This window comes from Somniosus microcephalus, chromosome 26, assembly GCF_052327205.1.
Source record: "Somniosus microcephalus isolate GS21.2 chromosome 26, FLI_Smic_1.0, whole genome shotgun sequence".
In the NCBI taxonomy this organism is placed as follows: Eukaryota; Metazoa; Chordata; class Chondrichthyes; order Squaliformes; family Somniosidae; genus Somniosus; species Somniosus microcephalus.
In genome coordinates, this window is record NC_141012.1 from 9,151,410 (window position 1) to 9,178,841 (window position 27,432).

General features: G+C 50.9%; 1 protein-coding gene across 2 annotated transcripts in view; it reads left to right on the forward strand.

The window, feature by feature from the left end:
* The window catches only part of ttc12 (tetratricopeptide repeat domain 12), a 62,821-nt gene that overhangs the window by 1,699 nt on the left and 33,690 nt on the right, over positions 1–27,432 (forward strand). Inside the window, exons 2-7 of one of the 2 annotated variants that reach the window (XM_085967793.1) lie at positions 4,266–4,465; positions 8,999–9,020; positions 9,598–9,675; positions 20,790–20,911; positions 23,633–23,692; positions 27,086–27,157. In XM_085967793.1, coding sequence (XP_085823919.1) covers positions 4,266–4,465; positions 8,999–9,020; positions 9,598–9,675; positions 20,790–20,911; positions 23,633–23,692; positions 27,086–27,157 — 554 coding nt within the window. The remainder of the gene's footprint in view (positions 1–4,265; positions 4,466–8,998; positions 9,021–9,597; positions 9,676–20,789; positions 20,912–23,632; positions 23,693–27,085; positions 27,158–27,432) is intronic. The other variant, XM_085967795.1, reaches the window with a different exon arrangement.

Consider the following 27,432-nt stretch of genomic DNA (forward strand, 5'->3'; position numbering starts at 1 on the left):
ACCTGAATTTCTGGGCCATTATCTGGTCATTATCACATTGCTGTTTGTGGGAGCTTGCTGTGTGCAAATTGGCTGCCGTGTTTCCTACATTACAACAGTGACTACACTTCAAAAGTACTTCATTGGCTGTAAAGCGCTTTGGGATGTCCGGTGGTGGTGAAAGATGCTATAGAAATGCAATTCTTTCTTAGTTTATATATAATTCTAGCGCTTATATATGGAAAGAAAGATTTGCATTTATATAGCACCTTTCATGACCACCAGACATCTCAAAGCACTTTACAGCCAATGAAGTACTTTTGAAGTGTAGTCACTGTTGTAATGTAAGAAACACGGCAGCCAATTTGTGCACAGCAAGCTCCCACAAACAGCAATGTGATAATGACCAGATCATCTGTTTTTGTTGTGTTGGTTGAGGGAGAAATATTGGCCAGGACACCAGGGAGCACTCCGCTGCTTTTGGATCTTTTATGTCCACCTGAGAGAGCAGACAGGGCGTTGGTTTAACATCTCATCCGAAAGGACGGCACTTCCAACAGTGCAGCACTCCCTCAGTACTGCACTGGGAGTGTCAACCTAGCTTTATGTGCTCAAGTCTCTGGAGTAGGATTTGAACCCACAACCTTCTGACTCAAAGGCACGTGTGTTACCCACTGAGACACAGCTGAGCATATGTAATTCTATATTGGAGTTTGTATATAGTGTGCATGTGTGATTCTATATTTCCACAACAACTTGCATTTATATAGCACCTTTAACATAGTAAAACGTCCCAAGGTGCTTCACATGGCGATTATCAGCTATTGTCATCTATGGCTCCATTGGTAGTATTCTTGCCTGTGAGTCAGAAGGCTGTGGATTCAAATCCTACACCAGAGACTTGAGCACAGAAATCTCCGCTGACATTCCAGTGCAGTGCTGAGACGCTAAACCCGAGGCCTCGTCTGCCCTCTCAGGTGGACGTAAACAATCCCATGGCATCATTTCGAAGAGGAGCAGGGAAGCTATCCCTGGTGTCCTGGCCAATATTTATCCCTCATTCAACATCACTAAAACAGGTTATCTGGTCATTATCACACTGCTGTTTGTGGGAGCTTGCTGTGCACAAATTGGCTGCCGCATTTCCTACACTAGAACAGTGACTGCACTCCAAAAGTACTTCATTGGCTGTAAAGCCATTTGGGACGTCTGGTGGTCATGAAAGGGCGCTATATAAATGTTAGTCTTTCTTGATCAATCAAAATTTGACACAAAGCCACATAAGGAGATATTAGGACAGATGACCAAAAGCTTGTTCGAAGAGGTAGGTTTTAAGGAGCATCTTAAAGGAGGAGAGAGAGGCGGAGAGGTTTAAGGAAGGAATTCTGGAGCTGAGGGCCCAGGCAGCTGAAGTGGTGGAGCAATGAAAATTGGCGATGCGCAAGAGGTCAGAATTGGACAAGCGCAGAAATCTCTGAGGGTTGTGGGGCTGGAGGAGATTAGAGAGAGGGGTGAGATCATGGATGGATTTGAAAATATGTGCATGTGTAATTCTGTATTAGATTTATATATAGTGTGCATTGTGTATATGTATGTGTGAGAAAAAGGGTGCCATCTTCTGCCAAGGTGTCAGCTGTGGCTCAGTGGGCAGCACTCTCACCTCTGAGTCAGAAGGTTGTGGGTTCAAGTCCCACTCCAGACTTGAGCACAAAAATTCAGGTGTTGATTAGATCCCATCTGGGGAACTGTGTGCAGCTGTGGTTACTTAACAGCTGGAAATATCTGGCACCGACGGGACCGACGTGGTGCCGGTTCATCAAAAATTTCGGATAACCGAAAGCTATAGTAAAAGATACGGAGAGCTGAGAGCTCCGTATAAAGCAACAAACCCTGTTGCTTAGCAACAGGTTCAGAACAATGGCCACAGGTTCCAAGCGTCTCTGTAGCTTAGCAACAGCTGCAGCCACACCCTTGCACAGCAACAGATGGAGGAAGGCAAGTAATAAAACTTACCTGAACCTACTCCTGAATTTTGCCGGTTAACCGAGATTTCCGGTTATTTAGGTGCCAGTAAATCGAAAGTTTCCTATTGCATGTGAAAGGGTAACAGATGTGATTTCATGTAGTAGTTTCAGTTATGAGAAAAGTGTAAGGAAGTTGGGCGGAAGTTGATCCAGGGAAATTGTGATAAAGAGTTCAAATACCAGGGAGTGGAAGTTCAGAATAAGAAGGCAAATTAAGCGGAACCCTTTGACCCAGAGGGTAATAGATTATAACAGCAGCAACAACTTGCATTTATATAGCGCCTTTAACCTAGTAAAACATCTCAAGCTGCTTCAAAGGTGCATAATCAGATAAAAATTGACACTGAGCCAAAGAATAGTGGAGTCTGGAGGTAACAACAGCATGGGCGAGGATTTCAGCAGCAGATGGGCCGAGGCAGGGGCGGAGGAGGGCGATATTACGATCGTGAAAGTAGGTCTTTGTGATGGAGAGGATATGTGGTCGGAAGCTCAGCTCCGTGTCGAGTAGGACGTCGCGTTGAGAACAGTCTGGTTCAGCCTGAGACTGTAGCCAGGAAGCGGGATGCAAACGGTGGTGGTGTTTGTGGCAGGAACTGAAGACAGTGGTTTCAGCCTTCCCAATCTTTAGTGGGAGGAAATTTTGTCTCATCTAGGACTGGATGTCGGGCAAGCAGTTTGACACACAGATGCAGTGGAGGGTCGAGTGAGGGTGGTAGTGAGGTACAGCAGGGTGTCAGTGTACCTGTGGAACCTTATGTATTTTCGGATGATGTCGCCAAGGGTCAGTATGTAGATGAGAAACAGAAGGAAGCCATGGATAGATAGATCCTTGGGCTCCAGAGCTAAAGCGAATCCATCGCAGGCGATTCTCTGGCTACAACTGGATAGGTAACAGTGGAACCAAGTGAGGGCAGTCCAACTCAGCTGGACCATGGAGGGGAGGCATTGGAGGAGGATAGTGTGGTGAACCGTGTCAAAAACTGCAGACTGTTCAACAAAAACAACTTGTATTTATATAGCACCTTTAATGTAGTGAAACGTCCAAACACGCTTCACAGCGTTATCAAATACAATTTGACACCAAGCCACATAAGGGGATATTAGGGCAGATTGGTCAACGAGGTAGGTTTTAAGGAGTGTCCTAAAGGGGGAAAGAGAGGTAGAGAGGCGGAGAGGTTTGGGGGGGAATTCCAGACGTTAGGGCCTCGGCAGCTGATGGCACGGTGGAATGATTAAAATCGGGGATGCGCAATAGGTCAGAATTGGAGGAGCGCAGAGATCTCGGAGGGTTGTAGGGCTGGAGGAGGTTACAGAGATAGGCAGGGGCGAGGCCGTGGAGGGATTTGAAAATAAGGATGAAAACTTTTAAAATCGAGGCATTACTTAACCAGGAGCCAGTGTAGGTCGGCGAGCACAGGGGTGAACAGGACGTAGTGTGAGTTAGGATACAGGCAGCAGAGTTTTGGATAACCTTAAGTTTATGAAGGGTGGAAGATGGGAAGCTGGCCAGGAGTGCGTTGGAATAGTCATGTCTCGAGGTAACAAAGGCTTGGATGAGGGTTTCAGCAGCAGATGAGCTGAGGCAGGAGTCGGACAGTGTTACGGAGGTGCAAATATGCGGTCTTAGTGATGGCGCAGATATGTAGTGGGAAGCTCATCTCGGGGTCAGATATGACACCAAAGTTGCAAACAGTCTGGTTCAGCTTCAGACAAGGATGTGGAAGGATAGTGTAACACGGTCACATAGGATGTTATTCGTGACTTTGATTGGAGCTGTTTCAGTGCTGTGGAAGGGGCGGAAATCTGATTGGAAAGGTTCAAACATGGAGTTTCGGGAAAGATGGGAGGCAGCAACATGTTCAAGGACTGTGGAGAGGAAACGGAGGTAGGAGATGGAGCGGTAATTTGCAAGGACCGAAGGGGTCAGGGGTCAGTTTTTTGACTGGGGGGGGGGGGGGGGGTGGTGATGATGGCAGATTTGAAATGGCGGGAGAAGGTACCTGAGGAGTAAGGGGTAAAGTACCAGGGAAGGCAATTGACAATACAATACAATACAGATGGGTTCAAGAGCCAAGTAGATATGTTTGTGAAGTGAGAATATAGTGAGAACATGGGATTGTGATTCGGAAGGGACAGGCTTATTGGGTCTAAAAGCCTTTTGCTCTTCCTGCCACCCATTTCACTACCCCAGTCTATATAGAATACAAGGAGTTGAAGCCCCTTTAAAACTCTGTGCTTTTCTATTTGAATCTCCTCGTTTAGCGGATCTAGTTGCAGGAATTAACTCCGATGACCCTGCAGTGCGAGACAAAGCTTTTCAGAAAGCAGATGAGAAGTTGGGAAAAGGTCCCGTAGGAGCCGAGACAGTGGAAGGATGCAGAACGAATCTGAACCGCACCCTGATCAACACGAACCCTTCACGCGGCGGACCACCCCAGCCTCCTAATCTGCCGGGACAATATGTGAGTTTTCAGTCAGATCAGTCATTAGAAATTCCATTAACGCTGGCCTTTCACTTCTGGCACTGTGGTTCTGAGAAAGCCTCTAGCATGCTGGCTGTGAAACGGGTTTGTGCCAGCGGAGACGGCTTCCCTAATTGGCAGTCACGCTCCAAGAAGATTAATGGTGTGGGATAAGAACATAAGAATCAGGAGCAGGAGTCGGCCATTCGGCCGCTCGAGCCTGCTCCGCCATTCAATAAGATCATGGCTGATTTTCGACCTCAACTCCACTTTCTTCATATCCCTTGATTCCCCTAGAGTCCAAAAATCTATCGATGTCAGCCTTGAATATACTCAACGACTCAGCATCCACAGCCCTCTGGGGCAGAGAATTCCAAAGATTCACCTCCCTCCGAGTGAAGAAATTCCTCCTCATCTCAGTCTTAAATGGCCAACCCCTTATCCTGAGAATGGAATGCACTGCCTGAAAGGGTGGTGGAGGCAGACTCAATCATGGCTTTCAAAAAAGAATTGGATAAGTACCTGAAGGAAAAAAAATGGTAGGGCTCTGGGGAAAGGGCGGGGGAGTGGGACTAGCTGAAGTGCTCTTGCAGAGAGCCGGCACAGGCTCGATGGGCCAAATGGCCTCCTTCTGTGCTGTAACCATTCTATGAGAATCTCTATGATAGATTTCTAGACACAAGATCGATTTCTAGACACAAAAGGCATCAAGGGAGCAGGAATATGGTATTGAGATAGAGGATCAGCCATGATCATATTGAATGGCGGAGCAGGCTCGAAGGGCCGAATGGCCTACTCCTGCTCCTGTTTTTCTATGTTTCTATTAGCTGACATTAAGCTTGGGGTTTAAAACCTTGTATGAGTGGGGGAGTGGCGGGGGGGTCAGCTCGGTTGGGGGGGCGGGGGGGTCAGCTCGGTTGGGGGAGGGGCAGGGTGTCAGCTCGGTTGGGGGAGGGGTGGAGGGGTCAGCTCGGTTGGGGGGGTGGCAGGGGGGTCAGCTCGGTTGGGGGGGTGTGGGGGGGTCAGCTCGGTTGGGGGAGGGGTGGGGGGGTCAGCTTGGTTGGGGGAGGGGTGGGGGGTCAGCTCGGTTGGGGGAAGGGCGGGGGGTTCAGCTCAGTTGGGGAGGGGCAGGGGGTTCAGCTCGGTTGGGGAGGGGCAGGGGGTTCAGCTCGGTTGGGGAGGGGCGGGGGGTTCAGCTCGGTTGGGGGAGGGGCGGGGGGTCAGCTCGGTTGGGGGAGGGGCGGGGGGTCAGCTCGGTTGGGGGAGGGGCGGGGGGGTCAGCTCGGTTGGGGGAGGGGCGGGGGGGTCAGCTCGGTTGGGGGAGGGGCGGGGGGGTCAGCTCGGTTGGGGGAGGGGCGGGGGGTCAGCTCGGTTGGGGGAGGGGCGGGGGGTCAGCTCGGTTGGGGGAGGGGCGGGGGGGTTCAGCTCGGTTGGGGGAGGGGCGGGGGGGTCAGCTCAGTTGGGGGAGGGGCGGGGGTTCAGCTCGGTTGGGGGAGGGGCGGGGGGGTCAGCTCGGTTGGGGGAGGGGCGGGGGGGTTCAGCTCGGTTGGGGGAGGGGCGTGGGGTCAGCTCGGTTGGGGGAGGGGCGGGGGGGTCAGCTCGGTTGGGGGAGGGGCGGGGGGTTCAGCTCGGTTGGGGGAGGGGCGGGGGGGTCAGCTCGGTTGGGGGAGGGGCGGGGGGTCAGCTCGGTTGGGGGAGGGGCGGGGGGTCAGCTCGGTTGGGGGAGGGGCGGGGGGTTCAGCTCGGTTGGGGGAGGGGCGGGGGGGTCAGCTCGGTTGGGGGAGGGGCGGGGGGGTCAGCTCGGTTGGGGGAGGGGTGGGGGGGTCAGCTCGGTTGGGGGAGGGGCGGGGGGGTCAGCTCGGTTGGGGGAGGGGCGGGGGGGTTCAGCTCGGTTGGGGGAGGGGCGGGGGGGTTCAGCTCGGTTGGGGGAGGGGCGGGGGGGTCAGCTCAGTTGGGGGAGGGGCGGGGGGGTTCAGCTCGGTTGGGGGAGGGGCGGGGGGGTCAGCTCAGTTGGGGGAGGGGCGGGGGGGTTCAGCTCGGTTGGGGGAGGGGCGGGGGGTTCAGCTCGGTTGGGGGAGGGGCAGGGGGGGTCAGCTCGGTTGGGGGAGGGGCGGGGGGGTCAGCTCGGTTGGGGGAGGGGCGGGGGGGTCAGCTCGGTTGGGGGAGTGGCGGGGGGGTTCAGCTCGGTTGGGGGAGGGGCGGGGGGGGTCAGCTCGGTTGGGGGAGGGGCGGGGGGTCAGCTCGGTTGGGGGAGGGGCGGGGGGGTCAGCTCGGTTGGGGGAGGGGCGGGGGTTCAGCTCGGTTGGGGAGGGGCGGGGGGTCAGCTCGGTTGGGGGAGGGGCGGGGGGTCAGCTCGGTTGGGGGAGGGGCGGGGGGTCAGCTCGGTTGGGGGAGGGGCGGGGGGGTCAGCTCGGTTGGGGGAGTGGCGGGGGGGGGGTCAGCTCGGTTGGGGGAGGGGCGGGGGGGGGGGTCAGCTCGGTTGGGGGAGGGGCGGGGGGGTCAGCTCGGTTGGGAGTCCCAGAATTTTGAAATTCTTGGAAGTAATGCGTAGAGTGGGTGTGAAGAATCTTGATTTTAATCCAGTGAGGTTACGGTGAAGCAGAGAAGCTGGCTAGAGATCGTACTGGAGGAATGAAGGGAAAGTTTAGAGGAAGAATTACCATAATAATGGAAATGGGGAATAGTTGTGTTTCTGCATGCTTAGCTGTGAAATAGTTTGAGGTTTTGGGCTGTTTCAGGGAATAGTAAATTTGACAAGTATGAAATAACGAAACATGTTTGTATTGTTATTAAATTGAGCAGGGCTCTGGGGAAAGGAATGTTTTCTCAGTCTGCTTCCAGTGTTCAAGTATTGCTAAGCACGTTAGTCCATTTAAACCACGTGTAATGTTGGGTGCCTGCATGTTGACACCAACTGCAACTGCTTTGTGGAACACCTCCGTTCAGTCCGCAAGCGTGACCCCGAGCTTCCGGTTGCCTCGCACTTTAATTCTCCGTCCCACTTCCACTCTGACCTCTCTGTCTTCGGCCTCCTACACTGTTCCAATGAAGCTCAATGTAAGCTTGAGGAACAGCACCTCATCTTTCGATTAGGCATTTTACAGCCTTCTGGACTCAACACTGAGTTCAGTAATTTCAGATCATAACCTCTGCCCCTATTTCTTTGGACGGCAGCTGTTGCTGAAGATTCTCATTCCCATTTACACCTCCTCGAGATCCATCTTTTTCTTTACTTGTCCCATTACCATCGTCCCTTTTGTCATTTAATCTCTCCTGCCTTCCGCCCTAACACAGACCTTCCCTTTTATTCTTTCCTCCCCCCACTGCCCCCCCTCTTTCTCTGCCCCCATACTTGCTTAAAACCTGTTACATCTCTAACCTTTTTCAGTTCTGACAACAGGTCATCGACCTGAAACGTTGGGGTAGATTTTCCCGAACCTGTCGGGAAGAAGGCGGGACTTCAGCTTTCGGATTTTTGACCCGTCTACATCGACGTCCGGCCAATCCGCGCGATTTTCCCTTGATTGACCTTGTTGCGCCTGCCCAGCGGGCTCAGCAGGCCAATTAAGGGCCACCCGGCAACAGGTGATGTCACAGACTGCAATTTCATCTGTCAAGATTTCTTGACAGATGAAATATCAGTGTTTCACAGCTGTTTGAAGCTGTGAAACACAGACAGTCTGAGTTCTAACATGAGTCCTTCTGCACAGACTCAGTTAGAACTGTCACCGGCACTCAAAGCTGAAGGCTGTCACTTTTCACAGATCGCAGCCGTTCAGCTTTAAGTTCCGGCTGAGTGATGCGCTCCCGACGCCTACAGGAAGAAAGGCTGTTAAGGTAAGTACAGGTAAGTAAAAGTTCTTTACACACTCTAGACACACCAAACCCACTTACCTTTACATTCATGCACCCATCACTCACCTGAGCACCGACATCGCGACCCCTTCAACTCCTTCAACCCGACAGCCCGCCGCTCTAACCTGGCGTGGTTTGGAGCCGTCGGGAATCCCACACAAAACCCCTCAAAATAGGGATTAGACTAGAAACTGCCTGTTAACTACCTGTTAACAGGCAGTTAATTGGCACTAATCCCTTCCCGCCTGGTTTCGGCGGGTCCCAGTGCGGGGCAGGTACCCGCCGCCCCTGAAAGTTGCGTGGGGCGGGGTTTTGGGCGGGATGGTGTCGGGACCCCCAAATTCGGGATTTTCCCCCCCACACGCCTGAAACCCCGCCCGACGGCTCGGGGAAAATCGGGGCCGTTAACTCTGTTTCTCTCGCCACAGATGCTGCCTGACTTGCTGAGTGTTTCCAGCATTTTCTGTTTTTATTCCAGCTACAATTAGCTTGGATTCATTATGGCTCATTTAGGGTTGTGTAGGCTTCAGAGGATGGCTAGAAATCTCCCTCATGTCGGAACACCTCAGTTATATTACTGAGTTGCAATCACTATCTGGGAGTTGTTTTTTCTGCATGATTCCTCAGAGTACCCATCTGATAATGGCAACTGACTTTTTAAAAATCTATTTCTTGCAGGGAATGGAGAGCATGAGTCAAGGTAAGATACATTAAAAAAATAAGATAATTTGTGACACAGGTTTATATACGGTTTTCAGGAAGTACTATTAAAATATGCAAATGACAAGTGATCTTTTCCAGTGTACAAGTAGCTACAGGTGTGTCGAACCCCAGGTGTGCCGGACTCCTGGTATATCGGACTCCAGGTGCAAGACTTGAGTTTGAATCTTGCGTGGTATTTGTATTGGTTTTGCCCCTACTGGAGTGACTTTAGAGGAGTCTCAATCAGGTACGAGTGGTCATAGGACCACTGAAAATGCTCCTAATTCAGCACTAAATTGGAAATCGTACGCAGTTATGGGATGGCTAGTGCAGTTGGGGGTGTTTCTGAGGTAGGTGCTGAGGCAAATTGTTGGGCTGTATCTAACCTGGGATGCTTGACGTTGACACTGTGCCCAAATTGAAAATGTTCCATTCCCCAGCAATTAATATCTCTTACTTAACACAAAAAACTCACCATAAAAAAAGTTGGCACTTACAACATAGCAACAGAGGGAATTTAGGTTTGCGATGTTTTTTCACTCTGCTGAATGTCTTTATTTGTGGCATGTTTTTAGAGAATTTCTTAACGATTTTTGAGAGGGACGCAGAGGAGAGAGGAAAGAGAAGAAAGGAAAGTCATAAACTAGCCAACGGTAAGCAATTTGGAAAGCTGCAACAGTTAATACACAAGAACATTAGAACTAGGAGCAGCAGTAGGCCATACGGGCCCTCGAGCCTGCTCTGCCGTTTACTTCGATCATGGCTGATCTGTACCTCAACTCCATTTACCTGCCTTTGCTCCATATCTCTTGATACACTTGCCCAACAAAATCTATCATGAGAACTAGGAGCAGGGGTAGGCCATACGGTCCCTTGAGCCTGCTCCGCCATTCATTCCTCAGATAATGAAGCAGTCGTGCCCGCATGCAGCAAGACCTGGATGATATTTAGGCTTGGGCTGATAAGTGGCAAGTAACATTCGCACCACACAAGTGCCAGGCAATGACTATCTTCAACAAGAGAGAGCCTAACCAATGTCCCTTGACATTCAACGGCATTACCATCACTGAATCCCCCACCATCAACATCCTGGGGGTCACCATTGACCAGAAACTTAACTGGACCAGCCACATAAATACTGTGGCAACAAGTGCAGGCCAGAGGCTGGGTATTCTGTGGCAAGTGTCTCACCTCCTGACTCCCCAAAGCCTTTCCACCATCTACAAGGCACAAGTCAAGAGTTTGATGGAATACTCTCCACTTGCCTGGATAAGTGCAGCTCCAACAACACTCAAGAAGCTCGACACTATCCAGGACAAAGCAGCCCGCTTGATCAGCACCCCATCCACCACCTTAAACATTCACTTCCTCCACCACCGGCGCACTGTGGCTGCAGTGTGTGCCATCTACAAGATGCACTGCAGCAACTCGCCAAGGCTTCTTCGACAGCACCTCCCAAACCCGCGACCTCTTCTACATAGAAGGACCAGGGCAGCAGGCACATGGGAACACCACCACCTCCAAGTTCCCCTCCAAGACACACACCATCCACACTTGGAAATATATTGCTGTTCCTTCATCGTTGCTGGTTCAAAATCCTGGAACTCTCTACTTAACCGCACTGTGGGAGCACCTTCACCACACGGACTGCAGCGGTTCAAGAAGGCGGCTCACTACCACCTTCTCAAGGGCAACTAGGAATGGGCAATAAATGCTGGCCTTGCCAGCGATGCCTACATTCCATGAACGAATAAAAAAAAATAAGATCATGGCTGATCTTGTACCTCAACTGCACTTTCTCGCCCTTTCCCTATATTATAATATAATATTTTTATTCCGATGGAGCTTCTTAGTGCTCTCAAGATTATATAGAAGCCCAACCACAAGTTTAAAAAGGTTCCATTACGTACTGTTTATTGCCCAGAAATTGAATATACTTGATTCATTGCTAAGTTTCCCTTCTGGATTTTCAGACTGCAGGATTGAAGTTAAAAAAAAGAAAAGACTTACATTTCTGCAGCACCTTTCATGACCTCAGTATGTCCCAAGACGCTTTACAGCCATTGAAGTATTTTTGAATTTTTTTTTTTATTCGTTTATGGAATGTGAGCGTCGCTGGCAAGGCCAGCATTTATTGCCCATCTCTAATTGCCCCTTGAGAAGGTGGTGGTGAGCCGCCGCCTTGAACCACTGCAGTCCGTGTGGTGAAGGTGCTCCCACAGTGCTGTTAGGGAGGGAGTTCCAGGATTTTGACCCAGTGATGATGAAGGTGTGATGAAATACATGCCTTCATCAGCCCATGTGTTTTACCTGCTTGTATTGTGTGAACCGCCCCCTTTTGTTCCTATTGTGTGTATTGGCTACGCCCCTGTCTTTTGCCATATAAAGGTCTCAAAAGCTGTATGAGTCATTCCTACCAGACGAACCCGATGTGGGAAGACCTGTAATGCTGCAATGTTCTTAGTGATTAAAAGCCTTCAGTTGAATCCTTGTCTTTGAGTCATTGATGGCATATCAATTTTAATCACTAAAACACCAAGATGGATCGACTCCTGAAACCAGAGCGCTTGGATCTGGACCCCCATGCCTCAGACGCAGCCACACAGTTCGGACACTGGTTCCAATGCTTCGAATTTTTCATTGCAAACTCATCCACCACCATAGCAGCCGCAACCGCTACCGGAGACATGAAACTGGGAATCCTGCGAAACTGGGTGAGCCATCGGGTCTCCCCTCTCATCCAAGATGCCACCAGCTACGGGGATGCCTGCACCATTCTGAAGGCCCACTACGTGCGGCCAATAAACGAGGTGTACGCCAGGCATCTTCTGACTACTCGCACGCAGCGGCATGGTGAGTCACTAGAGGACTTTATACTAAGCCTAAAAGTACTGGGCAGAGACTGTAACTGTAAGGCCGTGTCTGCCATCGCGTACACGGAGGAGCTGATTCGAGACTCCCTTATTGCGGGCCTCAGTTCAAATTACATTCGGCAGAAACTGTTTGAAAAGGAGGGACTGGACTTAAAACAGGCAATAGATATAGCGCGATCGCTGGATATGGCCCAGAAGAACTCTGAATCCTGTTCCCCAGGCCACGCAGCCCACTCCGCCTCGTGCGCGCCGTGGGGGCCGCCATCTTGGAAGCCATCTTCACCTCCCAGGTCTCAGGCCAGCCCAGCACCATCGGAGCCCCAGCCTCCACCCAGGAGCCCCACTACTGCCACGATGCATCGGGGCCCGAAATGCTACTTCTGCGGCCAGGACAAACACTCCAGGCATCTGTGCCCAGCGAAGGGCACCACCTGTTCTAAATGCGGGAAGAAAGGACATTTCAGCAAAGTCTGCAGAGGGAACCCCGCCTCCAACTCCACCACCGCCGCGTGCGCGCCGTGGGAGCGGCCATCTTGGAAGCCATCTTGTCCACCCTCATGGAGTCCACCATCTTGCCCCAACTACACGGACCTCCAGGACCCACTGGTGGCCTCGATCACAGTGGATCAATCCAGGCCGCATCCGTTGTCTAAATCGATGATGGACATAGAGGTAAACGGGAACAAGGTTAAATGCTTGATTGACTGCGGGAGCACCGAAAGCTTTATTCATCCTAGCCTGGTAAAACGACTTTCACTAACGATAGTCCCCACACAGGGCAAAATCGCCATGGCCGATAAGACTCATACCTCAAAAATTACAGGTTTCTGCGCGGTTATGTTGTCGGTAAAAGGCAATGATTACAGAGATTTTAAACTATTGATAATGCCAGATCTCTGTTTGAGCGTGATCTTGGGTCTGGACTTCCAGTGCCACCACCAAAGTATCACGCTTACCTACGGTGGGTCCCAGCCGCCCCTCACAGTGTGCGGTCTGGCTACCCTGAAGGTCAAGCCGCCCTCTCTGTTCGCCAACCTCGCACCCAACTGTCGACCCATAGCGACCAAGAGTAGGCGGTACAGCTGGGAGGACAGACGGTTCATTGCGTCGGAAGTAGAAAGACTCAAGCGGGAAGGTATCATCGAATGCAGTACCAGCCCGTGGCGCGCCCAGGTAGTAGTAGTTAAGGGTAGCGAAAAGAAGCGGATGGTGATAGATTATAGCCAGACGGTTAATCTATACACCCAGCTAGACGCCTACCCTCTGCCCCGCATAGCGGATATGGTTAACCAAATCGCGCAATACCGGGTGTTTTCCACCATCGACCTAAAATCGGCATACCACCAGCTCCCCATTAGGCCGGAGGACCGTCCATACACCGCCTTCGAGGCGAACGGACGTCTCTACCACTTCCTCAGAGTCCCCTTTGGGGTAACGAATGGGGTCTCTGTCTTCCAGCGGGAGATGGACTGCATGGTCGATGAGAACCAGTTAACAGCCACCTACCCATACCTAGACAACGTCACCATCTGCGGCCACGACCAGCAAGACCACGACTCGAACCTCGCGAGATTTCTGAAAACCGCCCTCAGACTCAATTTCACCTACAACGAGGATAAGTGTGTCTTTAGCACCACGCGCCTCTGTATCCTGGGCTGCGTGGTGGAAAACAGGGAAATCGGTCCGGACCCCGACCGATTGCGCCCCCTACGGGAGCTACCCCTACCAAACACTCCCAAGGCCCTGAAAAGGTGCCTGGGATTCTTCTCCTATTACGCCCAATGGGTCCCCAATTATTCCGACAAGGCCCGTCCCCTCCTGAAATCAACGTCCTTCCCGCTCACGGCCGAGGCCCACGCCGCCTTCAACAGCATTAAACACGACATTGAGAAGGCTGCGCTGCGGGCAGTGGACGAAAACATCCCTTTCCAGGTCGAAAGCGATGCGTCCGACTTCGCTTTAGCAGCCACCCTCAACCAGGATGGGCGGCCCGTAGCCTTTTTCTCAAGAACCCTCCAAGGGCCCGAGATCAGGCACTCCTCGGTAGAGAAGGAGGCCCAGGCCATAGTGGAGGCAGTGCGGCACTGGAGGCACTACCATGCCGGCAAACGCTTCACCCTGCTTACCGACCAGCGGTCGGTAGCCTTCATGTTTAACAACAAACAGAGGGGGAAGATCAAGAACGACAAAATTCTCAGGTGGCGGATCGAACTCTCCACGTTTGAGTACGACATAATATATAGGCCGGGGGCCCTCAACGAATCCCCCGACGCCCTATCACGAGGGATGTGTGCCAGCATCCAGGGGGACAGGCTACAGGGCCTCCACAATGGCCTCTGCCACCCGGGGGTCACCCGGCTATTCCACTTTATAAAATCCCGTAACCTGCCCTATTCCATCGAGGAGGTCCGGTCTATGACCAGGGACTGCCGCACTTGTGCGGAATGCAAGCCCCGTTTTTTCAGGCCCGACCGAGCCCGCCTGATCAAAGCTACACGGCCATTCGAGCGCCTGAGCTTAGATTTCAAGGGACCACTCCCCTCCACCGACCGCAATGTGTACTTTCTCAACATTGTGGACGAGTACTCCCGCTTCCCATTCGCCTACCCCTGCCCAGATATGACCAGTGCCACGGTCATCAAGTGCCTCGGCAACCTGTTTTGCACGTTCGGCATGCCTAACTACATCCACACTGACAGGGGGGCGTCGTTCATGAGCGATGAACTGCGCCAATACCTGCTGTCAAAGGGGATAGCCACGAGTCGGACCACTAGTTATAACCCCCGGGGTAATGGGCAAGTGGAGAGGGAGAACGCGACAGTGTGGAAGGCGGTCACCTTAGCACTAAGGTCTAAAGGCCTCCCCACCTCCCGCTGGCAGGAGGTCCTCCCAGACGTACTCCACTCGATAAGGTCGCTACTGTGTACTGCTACTAACGCCACTCCCCACGAGAAGATGTTTGTTTTTCCCCGCAAATCAACCTCAGGAGTATCCCTACCCTCGTGGCTCTCCACCCCAGGGACAGTCCTGTTACAGAAGCATGTGAGGGGCCACAAAACGGATCCCCTCGTGGAGGCAGTACACCTACTCCACGCAAACCCACAGTACGCGTACGTCAAGCACGCCGATGGGCGTGAGGACACCGTGTCCATAAAGGACCTCGCCTCGGCAGGAAGCGACGACGACGACCCATCACCACCGCCCCCAGAAGAACCTCCACCATCCCCAGAGGTATCCTCACCGCCCCCAGAAGTACCTGCAACACCCCCAGCACATGGGTATGCCCAGGAGGGCACCACGGACTCCCGGTCGGAACCCGAGGTACAGTTGCGACGTTCAGGAAGGACTATCACACCCCCGGACAGACTAAATCTGTAGAAGGGGTGAATGTGATGAAATATATGCCTTCATCAGCCCATGTGTTTTACCTGCTTGTATTGTGTGAACCGCCCCCTTTTGTTCCTATTGTGTGTATTGGCTACGCCCCTGTCCTTTGCCATATAAAGGTCTCAAAAGCTGTATGAGTCATTCCTACCAGACGAACCCGATGTGGGAAGACCTGTAATGCTGCAATGTTCTTAGTGATTAAAAGCCTTCAGTTGAATCCCTGGCCTAGAAATTCAGTTGGGCGCGCCAGCCGTTAGCGCCTTAGGGGGAGTAGATCTCGAGCGCTAGGCGCTTATCGCCCGGGCGCAGCGCGATCTGCGTCTCTCCCCAACTTCAGGACACATTTAGCGTCGGCGCAAAGTCTTAGCGCGCGCCCTGCTGCGCGCGCAGATCATGACGTCATTTAATAGTGCAACGCCCTTTGTGCGCCCCAAACCGGAACTTCACTCGCGCCGGCCAATTGTGCGCCGGGCGTCCCGAGCGACTGTGAAGTGGAACGGTACACAGGCCAGCCGGGCCGGGGGGAGCGCTAATTAAAGGGCACTTACCCAGCAGTATAAAGGCCAGCCATTTTGCAGCATTCACTCTTGTGCAACGGTTTTTTGGACAGAGACCAAGGAGGAGAGTTTACTGGTTTGGACCAACACTTGGACAGGTATTTTTGGCTCAGGCCAGAGCTTACCAATTATCTTTGCCTTCATTCAGAGCTCAGTGTTTGCCAGCATATAATGGGGGCTGCATTGGGTGGCAACGCAGAATTTCAGCCTTATGCCAGAAGGGCTTACAGACGCCGTGAGAGAGTGGCAGCCCTGGCTAGACGCAGAGGGGGCAACAGGCGTCGCCAACTGAGGCCTTACCCACGCAGGGTATACCGCCCGCAGACCTCCTATCTGACCATGTCTGCCGCGATGTGTGTTAGGAGGCTGCGATTCCGAAGGGAGGTGGTTGCAGACATCTGCCGGCTGCTTCAGAGAGATCTGCAGCCACAGCTGATGCGCAGGACGTCTCTGTCGGTGGCAGTGAAGGTGACGGTGGCTCTCAACTTCTATGCCTCCGGCTCCTTCCAATCCGCTACTGGGGACATCGCTAACATCTCCCAGTTCGCCGTGCATTGCTGCATCCGCCAGGTGACCGAAGCCCTTTTCAGAAGGAGACATCAATTCATCTCCTTCCCCATGACCCTGGACAAGCAGCAGCAGCGTGCAGTGGGGTTTGCAAGAATAGCGGGCTTCCCCATGGTGCAGGGCGCCATTGACTGCACGCATGTGGCTTTGCGGGCACCTCTTGAGCATGCCGAGGAGTACCGCAACCGGAAGGGCTACCATTCCCTCAATGTACAGCTGGTGTGTGACCACAGGCAGCGCATCCTAGCTGTCAATGCCCGCTTTCCAGGCAGCAGCCACGATGCCTTTATCCTGCGACAGACAACTGTGACTGACATGTTCCAGGCACAGCCTCCCCCAAGAGGATGGCTTATCGGGGACAAAGGCTATCCTTTGTGTACCTGGCTCATGACCCCGCTCCGCGCGCCCACGACCCCTGCTGAAGAGGCATACAACGAGAGCCATCAAGCGACGAGGAACCTCATAGAACAAACAATCGGCGTGCTCAAGCAACGGTTCCGCTGTCTCGACCGCTCCGGGGGAGCCCTCCAGTATTCGCAGGATCGAGTCTCCCAATTCGTCGTCGTTTGCTGCATGCTGCACAACCTGGCTATCCGCAGGACTCAGGCACTGCCACCTCACGTTGGACCACCACCTCAGGAGGAGGAGCAGGAGGAGCATGAGGACGACGAGGACGAGGAGTACCAGCCCAGGAGGGAAGCACAAGGTCCAAGGGCCGCCCGTCGTCGGCTTATTGAACGTCACTTCTAGGCCCCCTGTCAGGGAATGGCTTGTGCCAATGATAGAACATGATTGCAGCCGCTCCGCAAGCCCTCAGCCGGTTAAGGCAACAAACACTTCAAAGATCAAACATGGACAATGTGAATAAATAAAATGCTTTATTGTACAAACTCTGGGCCCTTCCCACATGAAAACCAAAAACAGATGAAACCCCCAAAAAACACTCAAACACATTACTCGCTCCCACAACCTGGGGAGGATTAACAAACTAGGGCAACTAAAACGGCCGTCATTCTCGGCCTTCGTCCAAAACAAACATCACATCATCGGCCTTCAAAAAACAAACATCCAATTCTCGGCCTCAAGAAACAAACACAAATGGCCACACATTCGACTATTTGGCCCGCTAGGGCGATGCCTTGGCCATCTTTGGGTGGCCCCTGCCCGCCCTGCTGCTCCGCCTCAAAGTAAGGCCATTGGCTGCTGCAAGGCTGGGGGCAGGCTCCTGAGGGGCACATGTCGTGACGGCAGATGCCCTTGGGGGTCGGCCTAGTCGAGGTCTGGCCGTCGAGCGGCTGGCTGTTGATTGCTGCAGCTGTGGCTGGCCAGCATCAGTCGCTGCAACAGCTCCTGGCAGCTCCACTGGGGGAGTGGCAGTGGCGGCTGGAGGAATGGCGGCAAGCTGGCGGATGGCAGGCGCTTGCTGGCCGCCTGAGACACTGGCACTCGCCTGGGCCAGCACTGCAGCATTCGCACCAATCTGCCGAGGGACAGACCGATGTGCTGCTGCAGCGCGCCGGGTGCCCTGGCGATGCCTGGCTGACACCGCGAGTGTGGCAGCAGTGAGTGCCCGTGTTGACCTGTTCACTGACCGCAGCAGAGCAGCCAGTGACTGGACGGCACCACTAATCACCTGGCCAGTCGCTGACAGATCTGCCCGGTATTCCGCCCGACTGGTGGCCTCTAAGGGCCCGAACTCGGCCACACTCGCGGTGTCAGCCAGGCATGGACTCAGGCAACCGTGCCACTGCCGCCATGAGCTCCGTGTGCCGGCGCTCCGAGTCCGCGGACAAGTCTTCGAGGCACTCCATCTCCTCGGCGAAGAGCATCTCCTGACTGGAGGCCGGACTCTCCCTCTGGGGAGAAGGCCGCCGAGCTGGCCGACCCTTCCTCCGTTGCTGGAGGCCGCTGGGCCCAGCAATTGGACTCCCCTCCGACGCATCCCCCCTCTGGGGAGAAGGCTGCCGAGCTTCCACCCCCCTCCCGGCTTTCTGCAGCATGCAGGTCCCAGGAGCTTCCCTCCCCTTCGACACTTCCGCCACGCTGCCCTCCAGGGAAGACGTGTCCCCTACATTGGCCTGGGTGGGCGCGGCTGAGGGTTCCCCTGATGGGCCGCCTTCCTCTTGCTCCTCCTCCTGCTCCTCCTCGGAGGGTCTGTCACTGGCAAGTTGAGGGACCTCCTCTTGACCATCTGAAAGCAGGAAGGCACAAGAGTAGCTTTAGAGTGAGGAGAGGGCGTCAGTGCGGGATGCATGAGTGGTGGCATTCAGCGCATTGGTCGGACAGTGGCAAAGGATGTAGATCTGATGCGCAAGTGGGACGAGAGAGGTGCAAAAGGTGATGTCCTTACCATTGCTGCCCAGAACAGGGTCGGCATCTCCACATGCAACGGGCCCAATCACCCGGCCACCCATGAGGCGCTCCACGCGATGTTGCAGGTCGGTGAGTGGCTGGATATGGGGTCGTCCTCCCCCGGTCGCAGTCCGGCTCTTGCGATTATTCGCCAGCTTGGCCTGCAAGAGAAAGGACGGCCTCTAAGTGCAGTGTGTCACCGTGATCTTGTGTGCACTGCCTCCCATGGTGGAATAGCCTGGCCAGTGTGTCGCCATGATCTGGTGTGCACTGCCTCCCATGGTGGAATAGCCTGGCCAGTGTGTCGCCATGATCTGGTGTGCACTGCCTCCCATGGTGGAATAGCCTGGCCAGTGTGTTGCCGTGATCTTGTGTGCACTGCCTCCCATGGTGGAATAGCCTGGCCAGTGTGTCGCCGTGATCTTGTGTGCGCTGCCTCCCATGGTGGAATAGCTTGGCCAGTGTGTTCAGTGCAGAATGTGCAATTGATGCTCATGCCTGTGCCATAGCTGCTGGATGAAGGCTGGCCATTAGAGCTTTCAGGTCCCTTTGCCCATAATGTGAGGTGCACATGCAAGGATGAGGAGGTCATTGGAAAGGGTACTCACCCTGACAATGCGTGTGAGGTCATTTAACTTTTTGCGGCATTGGGCACCGGTCCTGGGGTCGTCGCTGTTGGCTGACAGCTTGCTGGCGACATGCCTCCAGGCTCTCCTGTAGACGCGGACCGTCGCCTTCTTGCCATTGTCCGGGTACAAAACATGGCGCCTCTTCTCCACAGCAGCAAGCAGCACACTCAGATCACGCTCTGAGAAGCGCTGCGCACGTTCACGGGCCTTCTCCATGTCTTCAGGCGCTATTTGGGTCCAGCAGCAGTGTTCAGGCCTAGCTGGAGGGCTCCACTATCCAGGGCGTGGCAGCAGACACAGTCGACCCTTCCCCCTTAAGAGCTGGCCGGCGCCAGGGTGTCTGCTGTCAGTCACGAGATGGCCGCACCTGCGCTGCGCCCGGCCTTGGCGCTATCGATCACCACCTCCGGCTTAGCGCCCAAAGAGAGGCGTCCAGCAGCAGTTTTAGCGCTCGCCCGAACTAGTAGGGCGAAGCTAATGAATATCGGAGAAGTGGCCTAGGTTTGGCAGCGGCCGCAAACTTTAGCGGACGCCCCACTTTAGCGCCCCAAAAGTGGCGTCAATGAATTTCTAGGCCCTTGTCTTTGAGTCATTGATGGCATATCAGAAGGATTGGTGATATATTTCCAAGTCAGTGTGTGACTTGGAGGGGAACTTGGAGGTGGTGGTGTTCCCATGTGCCTGCTGCCCTTGTCCTTCTAGGTGGAAGAGGTCGCGGGTTTGGGAGGTGCTGCCGAAGAAGCCTTGGCGAGTTGCTGCAGTGCATTATGTAGTCACTGTTGTAGTGTAGGAAACGCGGCAGCCAATTTGCACACAGCAAGCTTCCACAAACTGCAATGTGATAATGCCCAGATAATCTGTTTTTAGTGATTTTGATTGAGGGATAAATATTGGCCCCAGGACACCGGGATAACTCCCCTGTTCTCCTTAAAAATAGTGACGTGGGATCTTTTACGTTCACCTGAGAGAGCAGACGGGGACTCAGTTTAACGTCTCATCCGAAAGACGTCACACTTTGACAGAGCAGCACTGCCTCCATACAGCACTGGAGTGTCGGCCTAGATTTTTGTGCTCAGATCTCTCGAATGCGACTTGAACCCACAACCTTCTGACTCAGATGCGAGAGTGCTACCCATTGTGCACAATAACAACTTGTACTTGTATAGCTCCCTTAATATAGTGAAACGTCCCAATGTGTTTCTTAAAAGGGAAGAAAGGATAAACATTAAATAAGAGCTAGAGGCTTTTGAAGGCAAGGAGAGATTTAACAAGGTGAAGCTTCCACCATCCTTTCAGCTAGTGCATTCCTGATCATAACTCGCTGTGTAAAAAATATTTCTCCTCACCTGGTACTTTTTTAATTCAACTTTTCTATTTTGAACATTAATGTTTTCTCCCGTAGCGTTAAAAGAGAAGGGGAATGCAGCATTTGACAAGGGGGACTATGCAACTGCTGTGCAGCACTATACGGCCGGCCTGGAAAAACTACGAGATTTTCAGGCCCTGTACACCAATCGAGCGCAGGTATGTGTAACCATTCATTGCTAAACGTGCTTTGGAATTGTTACTTTATAAAAACAGTTTAGAAAGATGGGTGTTGGAGGAAGGTTTTTGCCTGTAATTTGTTTTGTGAGGTTACTATTTTCTCCCACCAGTGTCACAAGCCAGTTTAGGCCGAGAAGGGTAAATGACCTGTTCTTGGACCTCTTTTGCTACTGCTATAAGCTGGTTGCCAGAGAAATGAGACTTAGTTTTACAAAGTGTCTTGTCATGTGTCTCAAACGCTCCTTAAAACCTACCTCTTTGACCAAGCTTTTGGTCATCTGTCCTAATATCTTCTTATGTGGCTCGGTGTCAAATTTTGCTTGATGACTCTCCTGTGAAGCGCTTTGGGATGTTTTACTACATTAAAGGTGCTATATAAATGCAAGTTGTTGTTGTTGAAATTTTTCAAAGCATACAATGAATTACTTTGAAGGGTAGTGACTGTTGTGTTGGTAGTTGGTAAACAGCAGTGAGATGAATGGCCAGTTAATTAGGTTTGGATGGTTTTACTTTAGGGAGGATTGTTGGCCAGGACATGAGATAACTTCCTGCTGTTCCTCGAATAACAACAACAACTTGTATTTATATAGTGCCTTTAACATAGTAAAACGTCCCAAGGCGCTGCACAGGAGTATTTTAAGACAAAAAAATTGACACCGATCCACATAAGGATAAATTAGGGCAGGTGACCAAAAGCTTGGTAAATGAGGTAGGTTTTAAGGAGCGTCTTAAAGGAGGAAAGAGAGGTAGCGAGGCAGACAGGTTTAGGCAGGGAATTCCAAAGCTTAGGGCCCAGGCAACAGAAGGCAAGTTCCAAGGGACAGTTCCAAGGGATCTTTAACGTTCATCTAAACTACCAAAACAGGTAGATGGGGCCTTGATTTAAAAGTCTCATCTGAGGGACGGCATTTCCAACTGTTCAGTATACCCTAGTACTGCACTGGAGTGTCCGCTTACATTAAGAGTTAACATTCCCAGTTCTGGCCCAGAAAAGTATGCCACTAATTGAGCCAAACTGACTAACTTGGAAGTTGCAAGGATGGCTGTCGAGAGGAGCGGAAATGCCACACTGATGCAGCAGAAGTTTGGGGTCTGTCATAAATCTCATTATCGAGAAACTACCTATGAAATAACACTGGACGGCCAGCTGGTGGTGCCGTCCAAGGAGTATAAATACTCGGGCGTTGGCCCCAGCTTTCCTGGGACATTTTGTAAAGACAAGGAGCTAGTGAAGTACAACTAGACCTCCATGTTCTGAAACAAGTTGATTAAAGCCTTGCTTTATACTCAAACCAAGTGCGGAGTGAGTTTTATTACGTCAGGGTCCAAGCATATTTTGTGGGTAGAGTAGAGCGAGCTTTACTCAGCTTTTAATTATGGCCAGGAAGTGTTTGACGCTGACACTGGGTGCAAAAAGTAGAAAGTTTAAAATGGCTGACAAAACTTGCACAAAAAAATTTAACTTAATTTAGACAAACTCCTTCAAATATGTCAACAAAAAGTTGGTTCGTTTATGTGAAAGATAAAGGGGCACACCATTTTAAGAACAAAGATGGGTAACTGAAATTAATGCTCTGAGCATAGTTTTTACTACAGCACCTCTGTAGAGTTGAAACTGTACTACAGGAAACTCTTTTTTATCCGGCACCAACGGGACCAGCGTGGTGCCGGTTGAGCAAAAAGTCCGGATTACAGAGAGGTATACTTACCAAGGTACGAGAGCCCCGTACACGGCCACAGGTGCAGGAGTTCCGGTTACTCGGCACTTGTGCAGGAGTCCCGGTTACACGGCCACAGATCCAGGAGCCCCGGTTACACGGCCACTAATATAAAGTAAAACTTACCTGAACCTACTCCTGAATGTTGCCGGTTAAGAGAGATTTCTGGTTATTTAGGTGCCAGTTAAAAGAGAGTTTCCTGTACTACTTTTGTGTGACAGGAGCAGCTTATAATGGGAGGTCTCGTTTGGCTCTCCATTCGATGGCCTCTTGAGATGCCGAGTGGAGAAATGAGGTTGCCTCCAGCAACAGATCTCAGTGGGCGGGTGGATGTGATGTGTTCCATGGTTTGGGACTCAGGGCCACAGTCGCATTTTTGGTCATCCCTCTTCTTCCACTTGTGGAGCAGGTGGCCGCGCCGTCCACGCCCTGTGCGGATTGGGTTGAGCGCTGTCCACTGTCTTCGAGGGACGTTGAAGCCAGGGACCTCTGCTGTTGGTTCAGTGATAAGGTGTTGGTTTTTTATGTCGTATGCGTCCCATGATTCCATTCATCTGGATAGTAGTTGAAACTATGAAGGAATATAATAAGATTATCTACTGTCAATAGTAGTCTAACTTGAGTTTTCCTTTAAATCAGCCTGAGGGGGGGGGGGGGGAATGCAGATTATCTAGAAGGTAAGAATAATTACAAACAGGAAATAGGGCCCACCAAGGCTTGTCTCTATTCAGCGCATCCCTCCATCCTTCTCCAGAAATATTGCCAATTCTCTCTTGAATCCATTTAAACTATCCACTTCAATGGCCTTTCCTGGTAACTTATTTCACAGTTCTATTCTTTTGAAAGAAAAAGTTCTGCCTGGCTTTCCTACTCCTGGCTTTCCTAATTTTTGGCGTGTCCCTTGGGATTGGAACCATTTGCCATAATTTGGTTGAATTACCTTTTGTGGTCACTAAATGTCTGTGTTTGTTTCTATTTTCAGGCTTATATCAAGCTAGGAAAATATGAAGAGGCAATCACTGATTGTGAGTGGGCCCTGAAGGTGAGAACAGTTAAATCTAAGAGTATGATACATGAACCCTTGTGGTTCTAATGTGTGTGGGTGTGTGTGTGTGTTTGTGTGTGTGTACGTACATTGGCTAACTATTCCAGGTTTCTCTGGAACTATATTGTCTCTCAACAATTTCACTGCAATTCTCAAATGTTTGTTGAACCCAACAATCGGGAGCCTTTTTTCAGCAGCCTTTCCCTTTCCAAGCGATGTGAGCCCGAGGGTTAAATTTTGTTTGATAATTGCTCCTGTGAAGCACCTTGGGATGTTTTGCTGTATTAAAGGTGGTATATAAATGCAAGTACAGGAAACTTTGTGATATCAGGCACCGACGGGACCGGCGTGTTGCCGATCTATCAAAACTGCCGGACATACAAAGTTAATGTTGAAGCATACGGAGGTTTTCATCTCCATATCTGACAACAAACACTGTTGCTTAGCAACAGCTTCTAAAGAGTCGGCTGCAGCTGCAAGCGTCTCTAGCTGAAGCTGTTGCTATAGCTACAGACCTTGCAGTGCCTGACTGGGAAAAAAAGAACGAGAACTAAAAAAAACTTATAGAAAACGGCTCCTGATTTTTGCCGTTAGATCGAGTATTCCGGACATACAACCTCCGGATAAACCAAAGTTTCCTGTAGTTGTTGTTGGTGCTATGCAATCACACATGCTTTGGATTGGTGGATATTAAACCCAACCTAGATTTGCAAACTCAAGCAATTATTTACCGTGAAACGGGAATATATGAAGCACAAAATATTGGTAAATACTAACTGTAAAAATAAAGAAAAGAAAGACTTGCATTTATATAGCACCTTACGATAGCAAAATACTGCGGATGCTGGAAATCCAAAATAACAACAGGAAACGCTGGAAAAACTCAGCAGGCCAGGCAACATCGGTGGAGAGAGAAACAGAGTTAACGTTACAGGTCTGACGAAAGGTCATCGACCTGAAATGTTAACTCTGTTTCTCTCTTCACCGATGCTGCCTGACCTGCTGAGTTTTTCCAGCGTTTCCTGTTACATAGCACCTTTCATGACCACCGGAAATCCCAACGCGCTTTACAGCCAATGAAGTACTTTTTGACGTGTAGTCACTGTTGTAATGTAGGAAACACAGCAGCCAATTTGCGCACAGCAAGCTCCCACAAACAGCAATGTGATAACGACCAGATCGTCTGTTTTATTGATGCTGATTGAGGGATAAATATTGGCCAGGACAACAAAAGTATAAATATGCATATACAGGTAGACTATCCTTTATCCGAACTACCGAAAACTTCTAAAAACCGAAAGTTTTTTTGTTCAGCGTAAATCGTGCGCATGAAATGACCAGAGTGGCGCACGACTTACGCTGAGCAGGGCAGAGGGTCACAGAGTTCCCTCCTGGGTAGGAGATTGCAGGCCGAGCTGGGCAGTGTGAAGGAGGTACCGGGAGAGTGAACCCAACAATACAGCGGCCCGTCCGATAGCTGCAGCAGCCTGTCCGATATTCTTTTCTCCCCCCGGACCCCTCCCCCCAGGACCCCCCCCGACCTCGACCCCCCCCCCGGACCGACCCCCCCCGACCCCGACCTGAACCGCAGCCCGTCCGATATTCTTTTCTCCCCCCCCCCCCCCACCCGACCTGATTTGCGGGCCAGCTTAGTAGGAGTCAGCCGATATCCGGCTTTCCAGAGAAGCAGGAAGGGGAATCAGACACGGAACAGTCGCAAGAGGTAGCCTGAACTTTTAAAATTTATATTAAATACAAATATCCCAGTCTTATAATAATACTTTCTGAAATCCAAAAAATTCCGAAAACCGAAACTCAGCTGGTCCCAAGGCTTTTGGATAAGGGATAGTGTACCTGTATTGCAAAAAGTCCATAATGAGTTAATTACCCTTCGTAAGAACAGCCTTTGGATCCAGAGAGCAAGTTCCTCAATGGCAAATTCCTCCACCTTTCATAACCTCGTATCATCTTTGGTATCACAGTGTCAATTTGAATTGAAAAGTGATGCATGTAATCCAAACCTCACATTACAATATTGCTGCCATCATGAATTCCCAGCGTACAGAGGACTTTGTATTCATGGTTGCCTAGTTATACTTTTGTGGGATTGTTCTGTTTTATTACTGTGGTACATGCTCTCAGAGGGGGAAACACTTGGCTGCCATCTTGAAAATGTCCTTAATCAATAAACAAGACAAGCTCGGTTGAAAATACAACTTACAGCAGCACCATGTTATAAAGATGAGATGAGCAGATATTGAAATAATAGAATGGAAAATATAAATTCATAGAAAGGAATTCAATGCATGGTTACTCCTTAAACTTCACAAGTAGTCACAGTGCACTTTCGTTTCATCATTTTAAAAGGTATTTTGAAAATGGCTGCCAATAAGTTGGGGTGAGTATGGATCCATTGATAATCTATGGTTAGTCAGTTTTATTATATCAAGGTTAAAGGTGGCTTTATCTTGAAGCATTCACCCTTGGATAAATCAAAATAAGGTGACTTAAAAGATTTTTTTTGACTCTTGGGGAATCAAGGGATATGGGGATCGGGTGGTAAAGTGGAGTTGAGGTCGAGGATCAGCCATGATCTTATTGAATGGCGGAGCAGGCTCGAGGGGCCGAATGGCCGACTCCTGCTCCTAATTCTTGAGTTCTTATAAACAATACCGCCAGTGAGAAATACGGAACCTATTGTATGAATAATGCAAGATTTTAACTCTCTTTGGACTATATCACATCAGTTATTAAATCTTCCTCACTTGCAGAATGAGGGTTTTCTACAGTGACCCTTCACCTACCCGAGTTCACACAGTATTTTTGATCCCCACGTTGAGGTGATTGGTTATTCAGGAGTCCTTCTTGCAGATTCAAGCTAAAGGACAAATTTGCATTTATATAACATTGCATTCTGTATCTCTGAAACATCCCACAGTAGTTCACATACAATAATTACTTTGAAATACATTTGCTGGTATGCAGCTAACTGCGGCAGTCATGTTTCCCGCAAACCGCAGTGAGCTGAACAACCAGTTCTTCTGTGTTTTTGGTGGTGTCAATTGAGGGAGGAATATTGACCAGGACTTGGGAAGAACTCCCTTGTCTTCTTTCAAAAATTACCACGGGATCTTTAATGTCCACTTGTACCATTTGAACAGGCAAATGGGGCCTCAGTTTAACGTCTCAGCCAGAAGATGGCATCACTAACAGTGCAGCACACTCTGAGTACTGCACTGAAGTATCAGTCTAAATTTTTGTACTCGAGTCCTAAAGCGACCCTCTAACCTACAGCTCCATGGGTGACGCAGCAGTCAAACTGGTCTAAGTAGGCTACTGGTACATTACTTATGGTCATTTAACATGCTGCTCTTTATTTTATGTCTTCAGTGCAATGAGAATTGTATAAAGGCATATGTCCATATGGGAAAGGCTAACCTAGGCTTAAAGAAGTATGAGGAGGTAAGACTGTTTCAGTAGTTTATTATCACAGCTTTCTATTGATATTTATAGAATCATAGAATAGTACAGCACAGAAGGAGGCCATTCAGCCCATCGAGTCTGCGCCGGCTGTTTTCGAAGAGCAATCCAGTTATTCCCACTCCCCGCTCTTTCCCCATATCCCTGCAATTTCTTCTCCTTCAAGTATTTATCCAATTCCCTTCTGAAATGCAATAAGTCTGGGATAAAAAATCTACAGGAAACTCTCTTTTTACCGGCACCTAAATAACCGGAAA